Source organism: Leucoraja erinacea, unplaced genomic scaffold (genome assembly GCF_028641065.1).
Source record: "Leucoraja erinacea ecotype New England unplaced genomic scaffold, Leri_hhj_1 Leri_97S, whole genome shotgun sequence".
In the NCBI taxonomy this organism is placed as follows: Eukaryota; Metazoa; Chordata; class Chondrichthyes; order Rajiformes; family Rajidae; genus Leucoraja; species Leucoraja erinaceus.
This window is the reverse complement of record NW_026576927.1, coordinates 263,091-278,482: the sequence shown is the minus strand read 5'-3', so window position 1 is coordinate 278,482 and position 15,392 is coordinate 263,091. Positions and strand designations below refer to the sequence as shown.

The following is a 15,392-nucleotide window of genomic DNA, read 5'->3' as shown; positions in this document are numbered from 1 at the left end:
TCTTCAGCCAGAGGGTGGTGAATCTGTGGAATTCTTTGCCACAGAAGTCTGTGGAGGCCACAAGTCAGTGGATATATTTAGGGCAGAGATAGACAGATTCTTGATTCGAGCGGGTGTCAGCGGATATGGGGATGAGGCAGCTCTACCCACTGTGCCACCGTGCCATCGCCTGCGAGCTCGTTCTCTGTCCCGGCGTGTCTCGGTGAGAGGAGGGCGGGCACAGAGAGATCTGACCTGACGCACTGAGCCAAGTGGAGGAACACCACCTTGTATACCGCTTGGGCAGCTTTCAACCCAGCGACATGACTCTTGATGTCTTTGACTTTTCACCTCTCTCTCCAGCCTTCAACCATCCTAGTTCTCCAACCAGTTTGACTGTCCTCCTGATGAAATGTTACCTCCTTATCCATCATTGTCTGCTTCCCCCACCTAACAATGATCAGTTCGACATGCTCCATGAACATTGTTCTCTTTGATATCATCTTCACACCACATCCTTCCGTATCTCCGCATCTCACTCTCCTCTGACTCAGTCTGAACAAGGGCCTCCACCCGAAACGTCACCCATTCCTTCTCTCCACAGATGCCGCCTGACCCGCTGAGTTACTCCAGCACTCTGTGCCGATCCTCTGACCAGCGTAGGTTCACCAGGTTAATTCCCGGGATGGCGGGACTGTCATATGCTGAGAGAATGAAGCGGCTGGGCTTGTACACTCTGGAGTTAAGAAGGATGAGAGGGCATCTCATTGAAACATATAAGATTGTTAAGGGCTTGGACACACTAGAGGCAGGGAACATGTTCCCGATGTTGGGGGAGTCCAGAACCAGGGGCCACACAGTTTAAGAATAAGAACGGAGATGAGGAAACACTTTTTCACACAGAGAGTTGCGAGTCTGGAATTCTCTGCCTCAGAGGGTGGTGGAGGCCGGTTCTCTGGATACTTTCAAGAGAAGAGCTAGATAGGGCTGTTAAAGATAGCGGAGTCAGGGGATATGGGGAGAAGGCAGGAACGGGGTACTGATTGGGGATGATCAGCCATGATCACATTGAATGGCGGTGCTGGCTCGATGGACCGAATGGCCTCCTCCTGCACCTGTTGCCTGTTCCACTACCCTACACACACACTGGGGACAATTTCTACATTTACACCAAGCCAATTAACCGACAAACCTGCACCTATTGTCTAACGGTCTATTGTCACCCTCCCTCCCTTTGGCCGTGCAGGTGTGGTGCCCGATGTCGCCGGAGTTTTACAGGGAGTACGTGGCCATCAAAACCAGGAAGCGTATGCTGCTGTATGTGATGAACCCCAACAAGTTCCGCGCCTGCCAGTTCCTCATCCGCTTCCACGAGCGGAGAAACGACAAGATCATCGTATTCGCCGACAACGTGTTTGCGCTGAAGGAGTACGCCATCCGGCTGAACCGGTAAGGAGCGGCCCAGCGTGCGGCTGTCCTCTACGCTAGTCTTAGTCTCAGCTTCAGGCTGTGAGTGGGTTAACCCAGTGCCTCTCATACTATTACAGTGTCGTTCCCCCTTGCGTCGTTTAAGAAGGAACTGCAGATGCTGTAAAATCGTAAAATGTACAAAAGAATAGTGAAGGTAGACAAAAATGCTGGAGAAACTCAGCGGGTGAGGCAGCATCTACGGAGCGAAGGAATAGGTGACGTTTCGGGTCGAGACCCGGAAGGGTCTCGACCCGAAACGTCGCCTATTCCTTCAAGACACAAGGGTCTCGACCCGAAACGTGAGGCAGCATCTATGGAGCGAAGGAAATGGTGACGTTTCGGGTCGAAGCTGAAGAATGGTCTCGACCCGAAACGTCGCCTATTCCTTCCAGACACAAGGGTCTCGACCCGAAACGTGAGACAGCATCTATGGAGCGAAGGAAATGGTGACGTTTCGGGTCGAAGCTGAAGAAGGGTCTCGACCCGAAACGTCACCTATTCCTTCACTCCATAGATGCTGCCTCACCCGCCTCACCCACTCCTGCCTTCTACCCATAACCTCTGACACCCGTACTAATCTGACATCGGTATTAATCTATGAGCCTAGGACTAACTAGATGTATTCAAGAGAGAGTTACATATAGCAATTAGGGTTCACGGAATCAAGGGATATGGGGAGAAAGCAGGAACTGTGATCATATTGAATGGCGGTGCTGGCTCAAAGGGCCGAAGGGCCTACTCCCTGCACCTATTGTCTATGTTAGAGATCACAGCCTCAGAATTAACGTACATTCTTTCAGGAAGGAGATGAGGAGAAATGTCTTCAGTCAGAGGGGGGGGGAATCTGTGGGAATTCTTTGCCACAGACGGTTGTGGAGGCCACAAGTCAGTGGATATTTTTAAGGCAGAGATAGATAGATTCTTGATTAGTGCGGGTGTCAGGGGTTAGTTAAGGGGAGAAGGCAGGAGAATGGGGTTAGGAGGGAGAGATAGATCAGCCATGATTGAATGGCGGAGTGGACTTGATGGGCCAAATGGCCTAACTCTGCTCCTATTCCTGATGACCTTATGAGGGAGGGTGATGGTGCAGCTGTAACTCTTCTGGTGATTAGAGGGGGGGGGTCATAGACTCAGTCAGCGTGGAAACAGGCCCTTCGGCTCGTACTAGCCCACACAAATGGGATGGGACGGGGTGTGTGATGTATCTCTACTGTGATAGGACAGGTGTGATGTACTGTACCTCTACTGGGATAGGACAGGTGTGTGATGGTCGGGGGTGACTTAACTCGGCTGTGGTGGGACGGGTGTGTGATGTGATGTGATCACTGGTGGTCTGACAGTGTGTGACGTGCCGCTACTAATTGGTGGTGTTGCTATTTGCAGGCCGTACATCTATGGCCCCACCTCGCAGGGGGAGAGAATGCAGATCCTGCAGAACTTCACGCACAACCCTAAGATCAACACTATTTTCATCTCCAAGGTAAATGAGCTGCTGTTTGCCAGCGCAGGAGTGGGGAGGGAGGTGGGGGCGAGGTGCATCTGAGGTGTAGTAGAAACATAGAAACTAGGTGCAGGAGAAGGCCATTCGGCCCTTCGAGCCTGCACCGCCATTCATTGTGATCATGGCCCCAATCAATAACCTGTGCCTGCCTTCTCCCCATATCCCTTGACTCCACTAGCCCCTAGAGCTCTATCTAACTCTCTCTTAAATCCACCCAGTGACTTGGCCTCCACTGTGCCCTCTGTGGCAGGGAATTCCACAAATTCACACAACTCTCTGGGTGAAAAAGTTTTTTCTCACCTCAGTCTTAAATGAAATGGCCCTCCCCTTTATTCTAAGACTGTGTGGCCCCTGGTTCTGGACTCGCATTGGGCGAGTCCAATGTCTCGGTTCATAACCAAGTGTCTTGGTTCATAAGTGATAGGAGCAGAATTAGGCCATTCGGCCTTAAAAATCGTGGCTGATCTATCCCCATTCTCCTGCCTTTAGTTTAGAGACACAGCCCTTTGCCCCACCGGCGATCCCCACACACTAACGCAATCCTACACACTTGACTAGATGGGTTGAATGGCCTAATTCTACTCCTAACACTTATGACCTTATGACCACAGAGAGCTATGGATGTAGCCCAGTCCGTCACACAGACCAGACTGATAGAAACATAGACAACAGGTGCAGGAGGAGGCCGTTCGACCCTCCGAGCCAACACCACCATTCAATGTGATCATGACAGATCATCCACAATCAGTACCCCGTTCCTGCCTTCTCACCACATCCCTTGATTCCTTTAGCCCTGAGAGCTAAATCTAACTCTCTCTTGAAAACACCCAGTGAATTGGCCTCCACTGCCTTCTGTGGCAGAGAATTCCCCAGATTCACAACTCTCTGGGTGAAAATGTTTGTCCTCATCTCAGTCCTAACTAGCCGACCCCTTATTCTTAAACTGTGACCCCTGGTTCTGGACTCCCCCAACATCGGGAACATTTTTCCTGCACCTACCCTGTCCAATCCTCTAAGAATGTTGTGTTTCTATTACATCCCCCCTCATCCTTCTAAATATCCAGTGAATACAAGCCCAGTCGACCCATTCTTTCATCATACGACAGTCCCGCCATCCTGGGAATTAACCTGGTGAACCTACGCTGCACTCCCTCAATAGCAAGAATGTCCTTCCTCAAATTAGGAGACCAAAATTGCACACAATACTCCAGGTGTGGTCTCACCAGGGCCCTGTACAACTGCAGAAGGACCTCCTTGCTCCTAAACTCAAATCCTCTCGCAATGAAGGCCAACATGCCATTAGCTTTCTTCACTGCCTGCTGTACCTGCGTGCTTACTTTCAGTGACTGATGTACAAGCACACCCAGGTCTCATTGCACTTTCCCTTCTCCTAATCTGACACCATTCAGATAATAATCTGCCTTCCTGTTCTTGCCACTAGAGTGGATAACCTCACATTTATCCACACTATACTGCATCTGCCATGCATCTGCCCGCTCACCCAACTTATACAAGTCACCCTGCAGCCTCATAGCATCCTCCTCGCAGCTCACACTGCCACCCAGCTTTGTGTCATCCGCAAAACTTGGAGATGTCACATTTAATTCCCTCGTCTAAATCCCACCATCGACTCCACCTACACCTCATGCCGGGGACAATTGTTACAATTACCAAGCCAATTTACCTGCTTTCCTGTACGTCTTTGGAGCGTGGGAGAAAACCGAAGATCTCGGAGAAAACCAGCGGGTCACGGGGACAATGTACAGGCAGCATCCGTAGTTAGGATCAAACCCAGGTCTAAAAACATAGAAAATAGGTGCAGGTGGAAGCCATTCGGCCCCTTCGAGCCAGCACCGCCATTCATTGTGATCATGGCTGATCATCCACAACCAGTAACCTGTGCCTGCCTTCTCCCCGCTAGCCCCTAGACCTCTATTTAACTCTCTTTAAAATTCATCCAGTGAATTGGCCTCCACTGCCCTGTGTGGCAGAGAATTCCACAGATTCACAACTCTCTGGGTGAAAAGTTTGATTTCATCTCAGTTTTAAATGGCCTCCCCTTTATTCTTACACTGGGGCCCCTGGTTCTGGACTCCCCCAACAATGGGAACATTTTGTTCTGCATCTAGCTTGTCCAGTCCTTTTATAATGTTACGGCAAGCGCTGTAAGGCAGCACCTCTACCGCTGCCTTCTCCCCATCATCCCTGATACCCGTACTGATCAAGAATCTGTCTATCTCTGCCTTAAAAATATCAATCGACGCCCTCCACAGATTCACCACCCTAAAGAAATTCCTCCTCATCTCCTTCCTAAAGGAACGTCCTTTAATTCTGAGGCTGTGCCCTCTGGTCCTAGACTCTCCCACTAGTGGAAACGTCCTCTCCACATCCACTCTATCCAGGCCTTTCACTATTTGACTTGCGTTCTTGGGCAGAGCTGTTCCCAACCCAAGGTGTGATGCAGCCCGGAGTCTGCTTTCCACGGGGCATTTGTGGGAATGGGTGACAATAGACAATAGGTGCAGGAGGAGGCCATTCGGCCCTTCGAGCCAGCACCGCCATTCAATGTGATCATGGCTGATCATCCCCAATCAGTACCCCGTTCCTGCCTTCTCCCCATATCCCCTGACTCCGCTATCTTTAAGAGCCCTATCTAGCTCTCTCTTGAAAGCATCTAGAGAACCGGCCTCCACCGCCCTCTGTGTCGACACGCTGAGTTCCCTCCGGCTCCGCTTGCTGTTGTCTCAGCTTCTCAGAAGGGCCACCCTCACCACTGAGGGAGTGGGGAGTGAGAGAGAAGGGGAGTGAGTGCCCTTTGAGGGGAGCGGAGGGAGAGGTGGGGAGGAGAGGGAGAGGATGCCGGGGAGGGGAGTGGCAGAGGAGGGAGTGCTGTGGGAGGGGAGGGGGGGGTGGGGAGTGGGGGAGGAGGGGGTGCCACGGGACAGCTGTAGGGGGGGGGGGGGGGGGGGGGGGGGGGAGGGGGTGTGAGACAGAACCATGACCTCCCTTTCCCCCACCAGGTTGGCGACACCTCGTTCGATCTCCCCGAGGCCAATGTGCTGATCCAGATCTCCTCACACGGGGGGGTCCCGACGGCAGGAGGCCCAGCGGCTGGGCAGGGTGCTGAGGCCAAAAAAGGTGGTGGGGGGACGCTGCCAACGCCTGGGGGGGGGGGGGGGGGGGGACTGGGGACAGACGAGGGGGGAGATAGGAGAGGGGTGGGAACCATCGCTGGGTGGTGGGACAAAGGGAGCAGGAAAGTGGGAGAAGATGGGGAGATGTGTGTGAGGGGGGGGGGGGTGTGGGAGAGAGGGGGTGAGATGGGGGGTGGGTGAGGGGAGGTGAGGGGTGGGTGAGGGGAGGTGAGAGGTTAGAGAGGGGGTGGGTGAGGGGGGGTTACAGAGAGGTGGAGAGGAGACTGGATGGGAGAGAGGGCGTGGGTCGTGGGAGTTTGGGTGGGTGGGTGGGGGGGGGTGGGGATGTCAGTGGGTGGGGTGCCACGTGCTGGGGTGGCGATATGTGGGGGGGAGGGGGAGGGAGGGGGATCTCGCAGGCAGAGGCATGCTGGCTGGGTGGAGAGTGGGGATGTGAGGTGGGGCGTGGGGAAGTTGGGCGGGCGAGAGTAGGGGCGGGGGGTGGATGGACGGGACTTTCTGAGGGTCTCTGTGGGTTTGTGTCTGGGTGATTAGGTCAGGGTGGTTGTGGGAGTGTTTGGCCTTGTGGATGGGTGTGAGTGAGGGTGAGGAGTGCATGGAGTTTGGGTCCGGGGTGCAGGTGTGGGGTTGGGTGAAGGTGAGGGGGTGGGGGGGGGGGGAGGGGTGGGGGGTGAGGGGGGGGGATGGGGGGTTGGGGGGGGGGGGGTGGTGCGGTGGGGGTGTGGGGGGTGAGGGGGGGGGTTGCAGCTGTGGGTGGGTGAGGGGTGAGGATGGAAGGTGTGGTGTATGTTCCCTGTCAACATTGCTCTCTGTCGTGATATTTTCCACTCACGGGTGCTGGTGGCCGCTTCGGGCTGAAGGGTCTGTTTCCGAAGGTTCATGGAGTAGAATTAGGCCATTCGGCCCATCGTGTCTATTCCGCCATTCATTCACGGCTGATCTATCCTTCCTAACCCCATTCTCCTGCCTTCTCCCCATAACCCTGACATTCGTACTAATTAATAATCTATCTATCTCTGCCTTAAATATATCCATAGACAATAGGTGCAGGAGTAGGCGATTCAGCCCTTCGAGCCAGCACCGCCATTCAATGTGACCATGGCTGATCATCCCCAATCAGTACCCCGTTCCTGCCTTCTCCCCATATCCCCTGACTCCGCTATCTTTAAGAGCCCTATCTAGCTCTCTTGAAAATTTCCAGTGAACCGGCCTCCACCACCCTCTGAGGCAGAGAATTCCACAGACTCACCACTCTCTGTGTGGAAAAGTGTTTCCTCGTCTCCGTTCTAAATGGCTTACCCCTTATTCTTAAACTGTGTGGCCCCTGGTTCTGGACTCCCTCAACATCGGGAACATGTTTCCTGCCTCTAGCGTGTCCAAACCCTTAATAATCTTATATGTTTCAATAAGATATCCTCTCATCCTTCTAAACTCCAGAGTGTACAAGGGTTGAGACCTTTCTTCAGACTGAAGTCTCTGTCTGAAGAATGGTCTTGACCCGAATGGTCATGAAAAGACTAGGCTTGTATTCACTGGAGTTTAGAAGGATGAGGGGGATCTTATAGAAACATATAAAATTATAAAAGGACTGGACAAGCTAGATGCAAGAAAAATGTTCCCAACGTTGGGCGAGTCCAGAACCAGGGGCCACGGTCTCAGAATAAAGGGGAGGTCATTTAAGACTGAGGTGAGGAAACCCTTTTTCACCCAGAGAGTTGTGAATTTGTGGAATTCCCTGCCACAGAGGGCAGTGGAGGCCAAGTCACTGGATGGATTTAAGAGAGAGTTAGATAGAGCTCTAGGGGCTAGTGGAGTCAAGGGATATGGGGAGAAGGCAGGCACGGTTTATTGATTGGGGACGATCAGCCATGATCATAATGAATGGTTGTGCTGGCTCGAAGGGCTGAATGGCCTCCTCCTGCACCTATTGTCTATGTTTCTATGAAACATCGCCCATTCCTTCTCTCCAGAGATGCTGCCTGTCCCACTGAGTTACTCCAGCATCTTGTGTCTCTCCTCTGCTCTGCACGTTCCCTGGTCCTCACACCTCACGTGTTCGGTCTCCACCTCTCCCGCAGGGATGGTCGCCGAGGAGTACAACGCCTTCTTCTACTCCCTGGTGTCCCAGGACACACAGGAGATGGCTTACTCCGCCAAGAGGCAGCGCTTCCTGGTGGACCAGGGTTACAGCTTCAAGGTAGGCCAAGCCCACACATACCGGGAGGGGGGGGCAGGGCTCAGTTCAGTTCATTGTAGAAGGATGAGAGGGCATCTGAAGTTAGAGAAGTCAATGTTCATACCGTTGGGGTGTAAACTACCCAAGCGGAATATGAGGTGATGCTCCACCAATTTGGGGAAATCCTTTAAAACCGAGATGAGAAGAACTTTTTTCACACAGAGAGTGGTGAATCTCTGGAACTCTCTGCCACAGAGGGTAGTTGAGGCCAGTTCATTGGCTATATTTAAGAGGGATGCAGGAAAATTGTTTCCGATGTTGGGGAAGTCGAGAACATTGGGTCACAGTTTATGGATAAGGGGGAAATCTTTTAGGACCGAGATGAGGAAAACATTTTTCACACAGAGTGTGGTGAATCTCTGGCACAATAGGTAGTTGAGGCCACTGTTCTTTGGCTATATTTAAGAGGGAGTTAGATGTGGCCCTTGTGGCTAAAGGGATCAGGGGGTATGGAGAGAAGGCAGGTACGGGATACTGAGTTGGATGATCAGCCATGATCATATTGAATGGCGGTGCAGGCTCGAAGGGCCGAATGGCCTACTCCTGCACCTAATTTCTATGTTTCTATGTTTCTATTTGCGCTGGGCCTCACTGTGACAATGGAGAAGGCCCAGGACAGAAAGGTTAGACTGGGAATGGGAGGGGGAGTTGAAGTGCTGGGCCACCGGGAGATCAGGTTGGTTATAGAAGGAAGGGAAGCTGCGTCCACAATTCGCTGCAATTTCTTGTGGTCTTGGATGGAGCTGTTCCCCACCCCTGCTGTGATGCATCCTGATACTCCAGCACCATGCCACCTGTCTCTGGCTGCAGCATTTACAAGGATGTTGCCAGCACTAGAGGGTGTGAGCTACGGGGAGAGGTTGAGTAGGCTGGGTCTCTATTCCATGGAGCGCAGGAGGATGAGGGGTGATCTTATAGAGGTGTATAAAATCATGAGAGGAATAGATCGGGTAGACGCACAGAGTCTCTTGCCCAGAGTAGGGGAATCGAGGACCAGAGGACACAGGTTCAAGGTGAAGGGGGAAAAGATTTAATAGGAATCTGAGGGGTAACTTTTCCACACAGAGGGTGGTGGGTGTATGGAACGAGCTGCCGGAGGAGGTAGTTGAGGCTGGGACTATCCCAATGTTTAAGATTCATTTACACAGGTAGATGGATGGGACGGGTTTAGACGGATATGGATCAAATAAACAATAGGTGCAGGAGGAGGCCATTCGGCCCTTTGATCATGGCTGATCATCCCCAATCAGTAGCCCGTTCCTGCCTTCTCCCCATATCCCCACTTCCCCCATCTCCCCTAACTCTGCTATTTTTAAGGGAAATGGGCTAAATGCAAGCAGATGAGGTTAGTGTGGATGGGGCAAGTTGGGCCAGTGTGGGCATGTTGGGTCGGTGTGGGCATGTGGGCCGGTGTGGGCCGGTGTGGGCATGTTGGGTCGGTGTGGGCCGGTGTGGGCATGTTGGGTCGGTGTGGGCATGTTGGGTCGGTGTGGACAAGTTGGATCGGTGTGGGCATGTTGGGTCGGTGTGGGCATGTTGGGCCGGTGTGGGCATGTTGGGCCGGTGTGGGCCATGTTGGGCATGTTGTGGGTCGGGTGTGGGCATGTTGGGCCGGTGTGGGCATGTTGGGGGGTGTGGGCATGTTGGGCCGGTGTGGGCATGTTGGTGGGGTTGTGGGCATGTTGGGGGGTGTGGGCATGTGTGGGCATGTTGAACAGTGTGGGCATGTTGGGGGTCGGTGTGGGCATGTGTTGGGCCGGTGTGGGCATGTTGGGTCCGGTTGTGGGCATGTTGGGTCGGTGTGGGCATGTTTGGGGGGTGTGGGGGCAATGTTGGGCGGTGTGGGCATGTTGGGGCATGTTGGGGGGTGTGGGCATGTTGGGCCGGTGTGGGCATGTTGGGACAGTGTGGGCATGTGGGCCGGTGTGGGCATGTTGGGCAGGCGTGGGGCATGTTGGGCCGGTGTGGGCATGTTGGGTCGGTGTGGGCATGTTGGGCAGGCGTGGGCATGTGGGCCGGTGTGGGCATGTTGGGCAGAAGGGCCTGTTTCCACACTGTATGTGACTATGACTGCACCAGACTGATGGAGCACGTGTCAACCTGCCTCGTGTACAGGTGATCACCAAGCTGGCTGGCATGGAGGAGGAGGACCTGTCCTTCAGCTCCAAGGATGAGCAGCAGCAGCTTCTGCAGAAGGTCCTGGCCGCGTCCGACCTGGATGCTGAGGAGGAGGTGGTGCTCGGCGAGTTCAACTCCAAGGGACAGGTGAGAGAGAGAGAGAGAGCTCCAGGTGCTGCAGGTGGTGGCTGCGAGCACACAAGGTGCAGACTGTAGACACGTGAAGTTGCAATGCCACGGCGTGGAATCTGACCCACCGAGTCCGTGTCGACAAGCGATCCCCGCACACTAACACTATCCCACACACACTGGGGACAATTTACACACACACATCAAGCCAATTAACCTACAAACCTGCACGTCTTTGAAGTGTGGGAGGAAACCGAAGATCTCGGAGAAAACCCACGGGGAGAACGTGCCAACTCCGCACAGACAGCACCCGTAGTCATTCCCTTAAACATCGTCTGCTTTTATCTGTTGTTTTCACACCTTACCATCAAGTTTCCCTCTCCCTGACTCTGTCTGATGAAGGGTCTCGACCCGAAAAGTCACCCATTCCTTCTCTCCAGAGATGCTGCCTGTCCCGCTGAGTTACTCCAGCTTCAGTCTATCTTAAGTGTAAACCAGCATTTGCAGTTCATTCCTACACTGTTAATCTGTATAGTGTCTCACCCCCGGTCACTCCCTCTTCTCCCCTCTCCCATCGGGCAAGAGGTACAGAAGTGTGAAAAACCAACGCACGCACACCTCCAGATTCAGGGACAGTTTCTTCCCGGCTGTTATCAGGCAACTGAAACGTCCTCTCACCAACTAGAGAGCGGTCCTGACCTCCCATCCACCTCATTGGTGACCCTCGGACTATTCTTGATCGGACTTTGCTGACTTTACCTTGCACTAAAGGCTATTCCCTTTATCCTGTATCTGTACACTGTGGACGGCTCGATTGTAATCATGTATTGTCTTTCCGCTGACTGGTTAGCACGCAGCAGAAGCTTTTCACTGATCCTCGGTACACGGGACAATGAACTAAACCTTTCCCTCCCTCTCCAGATCTGCCGGCGTGCCGGCTCGATGGGCTCCATGTCGGGAGCGGACGACACCGTTTACATGGAGTACCAGCGGAGCAAGAGCTTCGGGAAGAACATCCACCCTCTCTTCAAACGCTTCAGGAAGTGAGAGGGTGGGGAGCAGAGGCCGACATCGGAGGTCAGAATAGTGTTCGCGTTGAAAACCGCAGCGGCGTTGCCCGTGATATTTACAACAGAGACGTTGCAATAAATAAGTATTTTGTATTAAATGTGGATTCGGTTTTTTGGAGTCTCGTTCGGTCCCTGTTATACTTGGGTTAGTGTTTTGGAGTCCCAAGTTCTCAGCTGACTAAATGTGGCAGCTCAAGTCGACAGGGTGGAGAACTTGTGTGGTGTGCTTGCCTTCTATGCGAGGGCATTGAGTATCGGAGTCAGGAAGTCTCTTGCCCAGAGTAGGGGAATCGAGGACCAGAGGACACAGGTTTAAGGTGAAGGGGAAAAGATTTAATAGGAATCCGAGGGGTAACTTTTTCCACACAGGTGGGTGGTGGGTGTATGGAACGAGCTGCCGGAGGAGGTAGTTGAGGCTGGGACTATCCCATCGTTTAAGAAACAGTCAGACAGGTACATGGATAGGACAGGAAGGTAGACAAAAATGCTGGAGAAACTCAGCGGGTGAGGCAGCATCTATGGAGCGAAGGAATAGGTGACGTTTCGCGTCGAGACCCTTCTTCAGATTCGAATACGACAGGATATGGGCAACATGCAGGCAGCTGGGACTAGTGTGGAAGGGCCATGTTGGCTGATGTGGCCAAGTTGAGCTGAAGGGCCTGTTTCCACACGTTGTGACTATCTCCACGGGTCAGGCCGCATTTGGACTATTGCAGGCAGTTCTGGTCGCCCCCATTACAGGAAGCATGTGGAGGTTTATCAGAGTGATGAAACAAAGAACTGCAGATGCTGGTATATACTGAAGGTGGACACAGAGTGCTGGAGTAACTCAGCGGGTCAGGCAGCATCTGTGGAGAACATGGATAGGTGACGTTTCACAGAGTGCTGGAGTAACTCAGCCGGTCAGGCAGCATCTGTGGAGAACATGGATAGGTGACGTTTCACAGAGTGCTGGAGTAACTCAGCGGGTCAGGCAGCATCTGTGGAGAACGTGGATAGGTGACGTTTCACAGAGTGCTGGAGTAACTCAGCGGGTGCAGCAGCATCTATGGAGCTAAGGAAATAGGCAATGTTTCGGGCCGAAACCCAGAAGGGTTTCGGCCCGAAACGTTGCCTATTTCCAGAAGGGTTTCGGCCCGAAACGTTGCCTATTTCCTTAGCTCCATAGATGCTGCTGCACCATAACTCAGCGGGTCAGGCAGCATCTGTGGAGAACATGGATGCGTGATGTTTCGTGACAGGACCCTTCTTCACTCATCCTGTCTGAAACTTCCATCTGAAGACGGGTCCTGAGCTGAAATGTCACCTATCCATGTTCTCCACAGATGCTGCCTGACCCGCTGAGTTACTCCAGCACTCTGTGTCTATCTTTACCTGAACGCTGCCTGCACTAGGGGGTACTACTGCTGTAGGGAGGGGTTGGACTGTTTTCTGGAACGCTCAGAGGCTGAAGGGAAAGCTGGGAGAAGTACATCAAATTGAGAGGCATGGATTGGGTAGACGGGCAGAAGCTATTTGCCGGTGTAAATATCAAATATTAGAGGACATGGCTTTAAGGTGCCTGACCCGCTGAGTTATTGCTCCAGCACTCTGCTAAGGAAATTCTATCTTTGACCTGAACTTTTTGCCTGCACTAGTGGGACTCTCTGGAACTCTCTGCTGTAGGGAGGGGAGGCCAGACTGTTTTAAGAGGGAGTTAGATGTGGCCCTTGTGGCTCAGAGGCTGAAAGGAAAGCTGGGAGAAGTACATCAATTTGAGAGGCATGGATTGGGTAGACGGGCAGAAGCTATTTGCCGGTGTAAATATCATATATTAGAGGACATGGCTTTAAGGTGAGTGGAGCAGAGTTTGGTGAGTGGGGCAAAGGTGATATGTGGGGTAAGTTTCTTACACAATGACTTCCACAGATTCAGACTAAAGAATTTCCTCCTCATCTCCTTCCTAAAGGAATGTGCTTTAATTCTGAGGCTGTGACCTCTGGTCCCGGACTCTCCCACTGGTGGCCCCCGGCTAGCGGGCCCCGGTAGGAAAGCTTCGCTGGTCGGCGTAACCGGGAGGTCGGGGGTGAGGAGCAAGGGCCGGTGGGACGGTGAACCGGGGTAATGTCCCCGGCTGCAGGATTCAAGGTCATCTGCAGGAGGCGCCCCCAAGACACAGAGATGGCCGGGAGAGGAGAGGGGAGTGGGGAGGGACAATAGACAACAGGTGCAGGAGGAGGCCATTCGCCCCTTCCAGCCAGCACCGCCATTCAATGTGATCATGGCTGATCATCTACAATCAGTACCCCGTTCCTGCCTTCTCCCCATATCCCCCTGACTCCGCTATTTTTAAGAGCCCTATCCAGCTCTCTCTTGAAAGCATCCAGAGAACCGGCCTCCACCGCCCTCTGAGGCAGAGAATTCCACAGACTCACAACTCTCTGTGAGAAAAAGTGTTTCCTCGTCTCCGTTCTAAATGGCTTACTCCTTATTCTTAAACTGTGTGTGGCCCCTGGTTCTGGACTCCCCCAACATCGGGAACATGTTTCCTGCCTCTAGCGTGTCCAAAACCCTTAATAATCTTATATGTTTCAATGAGATCCCTTCTCATCCTTCTAAACTCCAGAGTGTACAAGCCCAGCCGCTCCATTCTCTCAGCATATGACAGTCCCGCCATCCCGGGAATTAACCTGGTGAACCTACGCTGCACTCCCTCAATAGCAAGAATAGCAGGGAGAGGGGAGGGGAGGAGAGAGACGTGGGTTCACAGGAACTGCTCCAGTACATCGAGCTCGAGGGGCCGACCGAACTTTGCACTTTGAATAACGGCGCCAACACGTGTAATAGACGCAAAAAGAACTTCACTGGGCAGTTGCATACGTGACAAATAGTGACTGTGTGTGTGTGTGTGTGTGGGTGTGTGTGTGTGTGTGGGAAGGAACTGCAGGTGCTGGTTTAAACCGAAGGGAGACACAGAATGCTGGAGTAACTCAGTGGGTCAGGCAGCATCTCTGGAGAGAAGGAATGGGTGACGTTTTGGGTCAGGCTCTGTCTATTAACTGTTGACCTCCACATCCAGTGTTCCATGTTCTCACTCCTTCTGCCACCTGCCCTGTGACATGTTGTGAGAATGCTCGAGTGCTGGGATGTTCACGAGTTATAGCCTAGAGAGAGCTAGATAGGGCTCTTAAAGATAGCGGAGTCGGGGGATATGGGGAGAAGGCAGGAACAGGGTACTGATTGGGGATGATCAGCCATGATCACATTGAATGGCGGTGCTGGCTCGAAGGGACAAATGACCTCTACTCCTGCACCTGTTGTCTATTGTCGATTCCTCCTAACTCCATTCTCTTGCCTTCTCGACATCACCCCTGACACCCGTACTAAACAAGAACTTGTCTATCTCTGCCTTAAAAACATCCACTGACTTGTGGCCTCCACAGCCGTCTGTGGCAATGAGTTCCACAGATTCACCACCCTCTGACTAAAGAAGTTTCTCCTCACCTCCTTCCTAAAGGAACGCCCTTTAATTCTGAGGCTGTGCCCTCTGGTCCTAGACTCTCCCACTAGTGGAAACATCCTCTCCACATCCACTCTATCCAGCCCTTTCACTATTCTGTAAGTTTCAATGAGGTCTCCCCTCATCCTTCTAAACTCCAGCGAGTACAGGCCCAGTGCCGACAAACGCTCATCATGTGCTAAGCTGGGCCAATGTACAGGGAGCATTGTGTTAATTAGTCTCTCATTTCAGCCGC

General features: G+C 52.8%; 1 protein-coding gene across 1 annotated transcript in view; it reads left to right on the top strand.

Annotated features, from left to right (window-relative positions):
* Positions 1-11,715, top strand: part of ercc3 (excision repair cross-complementation group 3) — a 29,494-nt gene extending 17,779 nt beyond the window's left edge. The window contains 8 exon segments of the mRNA XM_055631959.1: positions 1,226-1,428; positions 2,833-2,929; positions 5,971-6,030; positions 6,032-6,088; position 6,609; positions 8,184-8,302; positions 10,457-10,606; positions 11,510-11,715. Coding sequence (XP_055487934.1) covers positions 1,226-1,428; positions 2,833-2,929; positions 5,971-6,030; positions 6,032-6,088; position 6,609; positions 8,184-8,302; positions 10,457-10,606; positions 11,510-11,635 — 813 coding nt within the window. The 3' untranslated portion in view covers positions 11,636-11,715.
* The last annotated feature ends 3,677 nt before the right edge of the window (positions 11,716-15,392 follow it).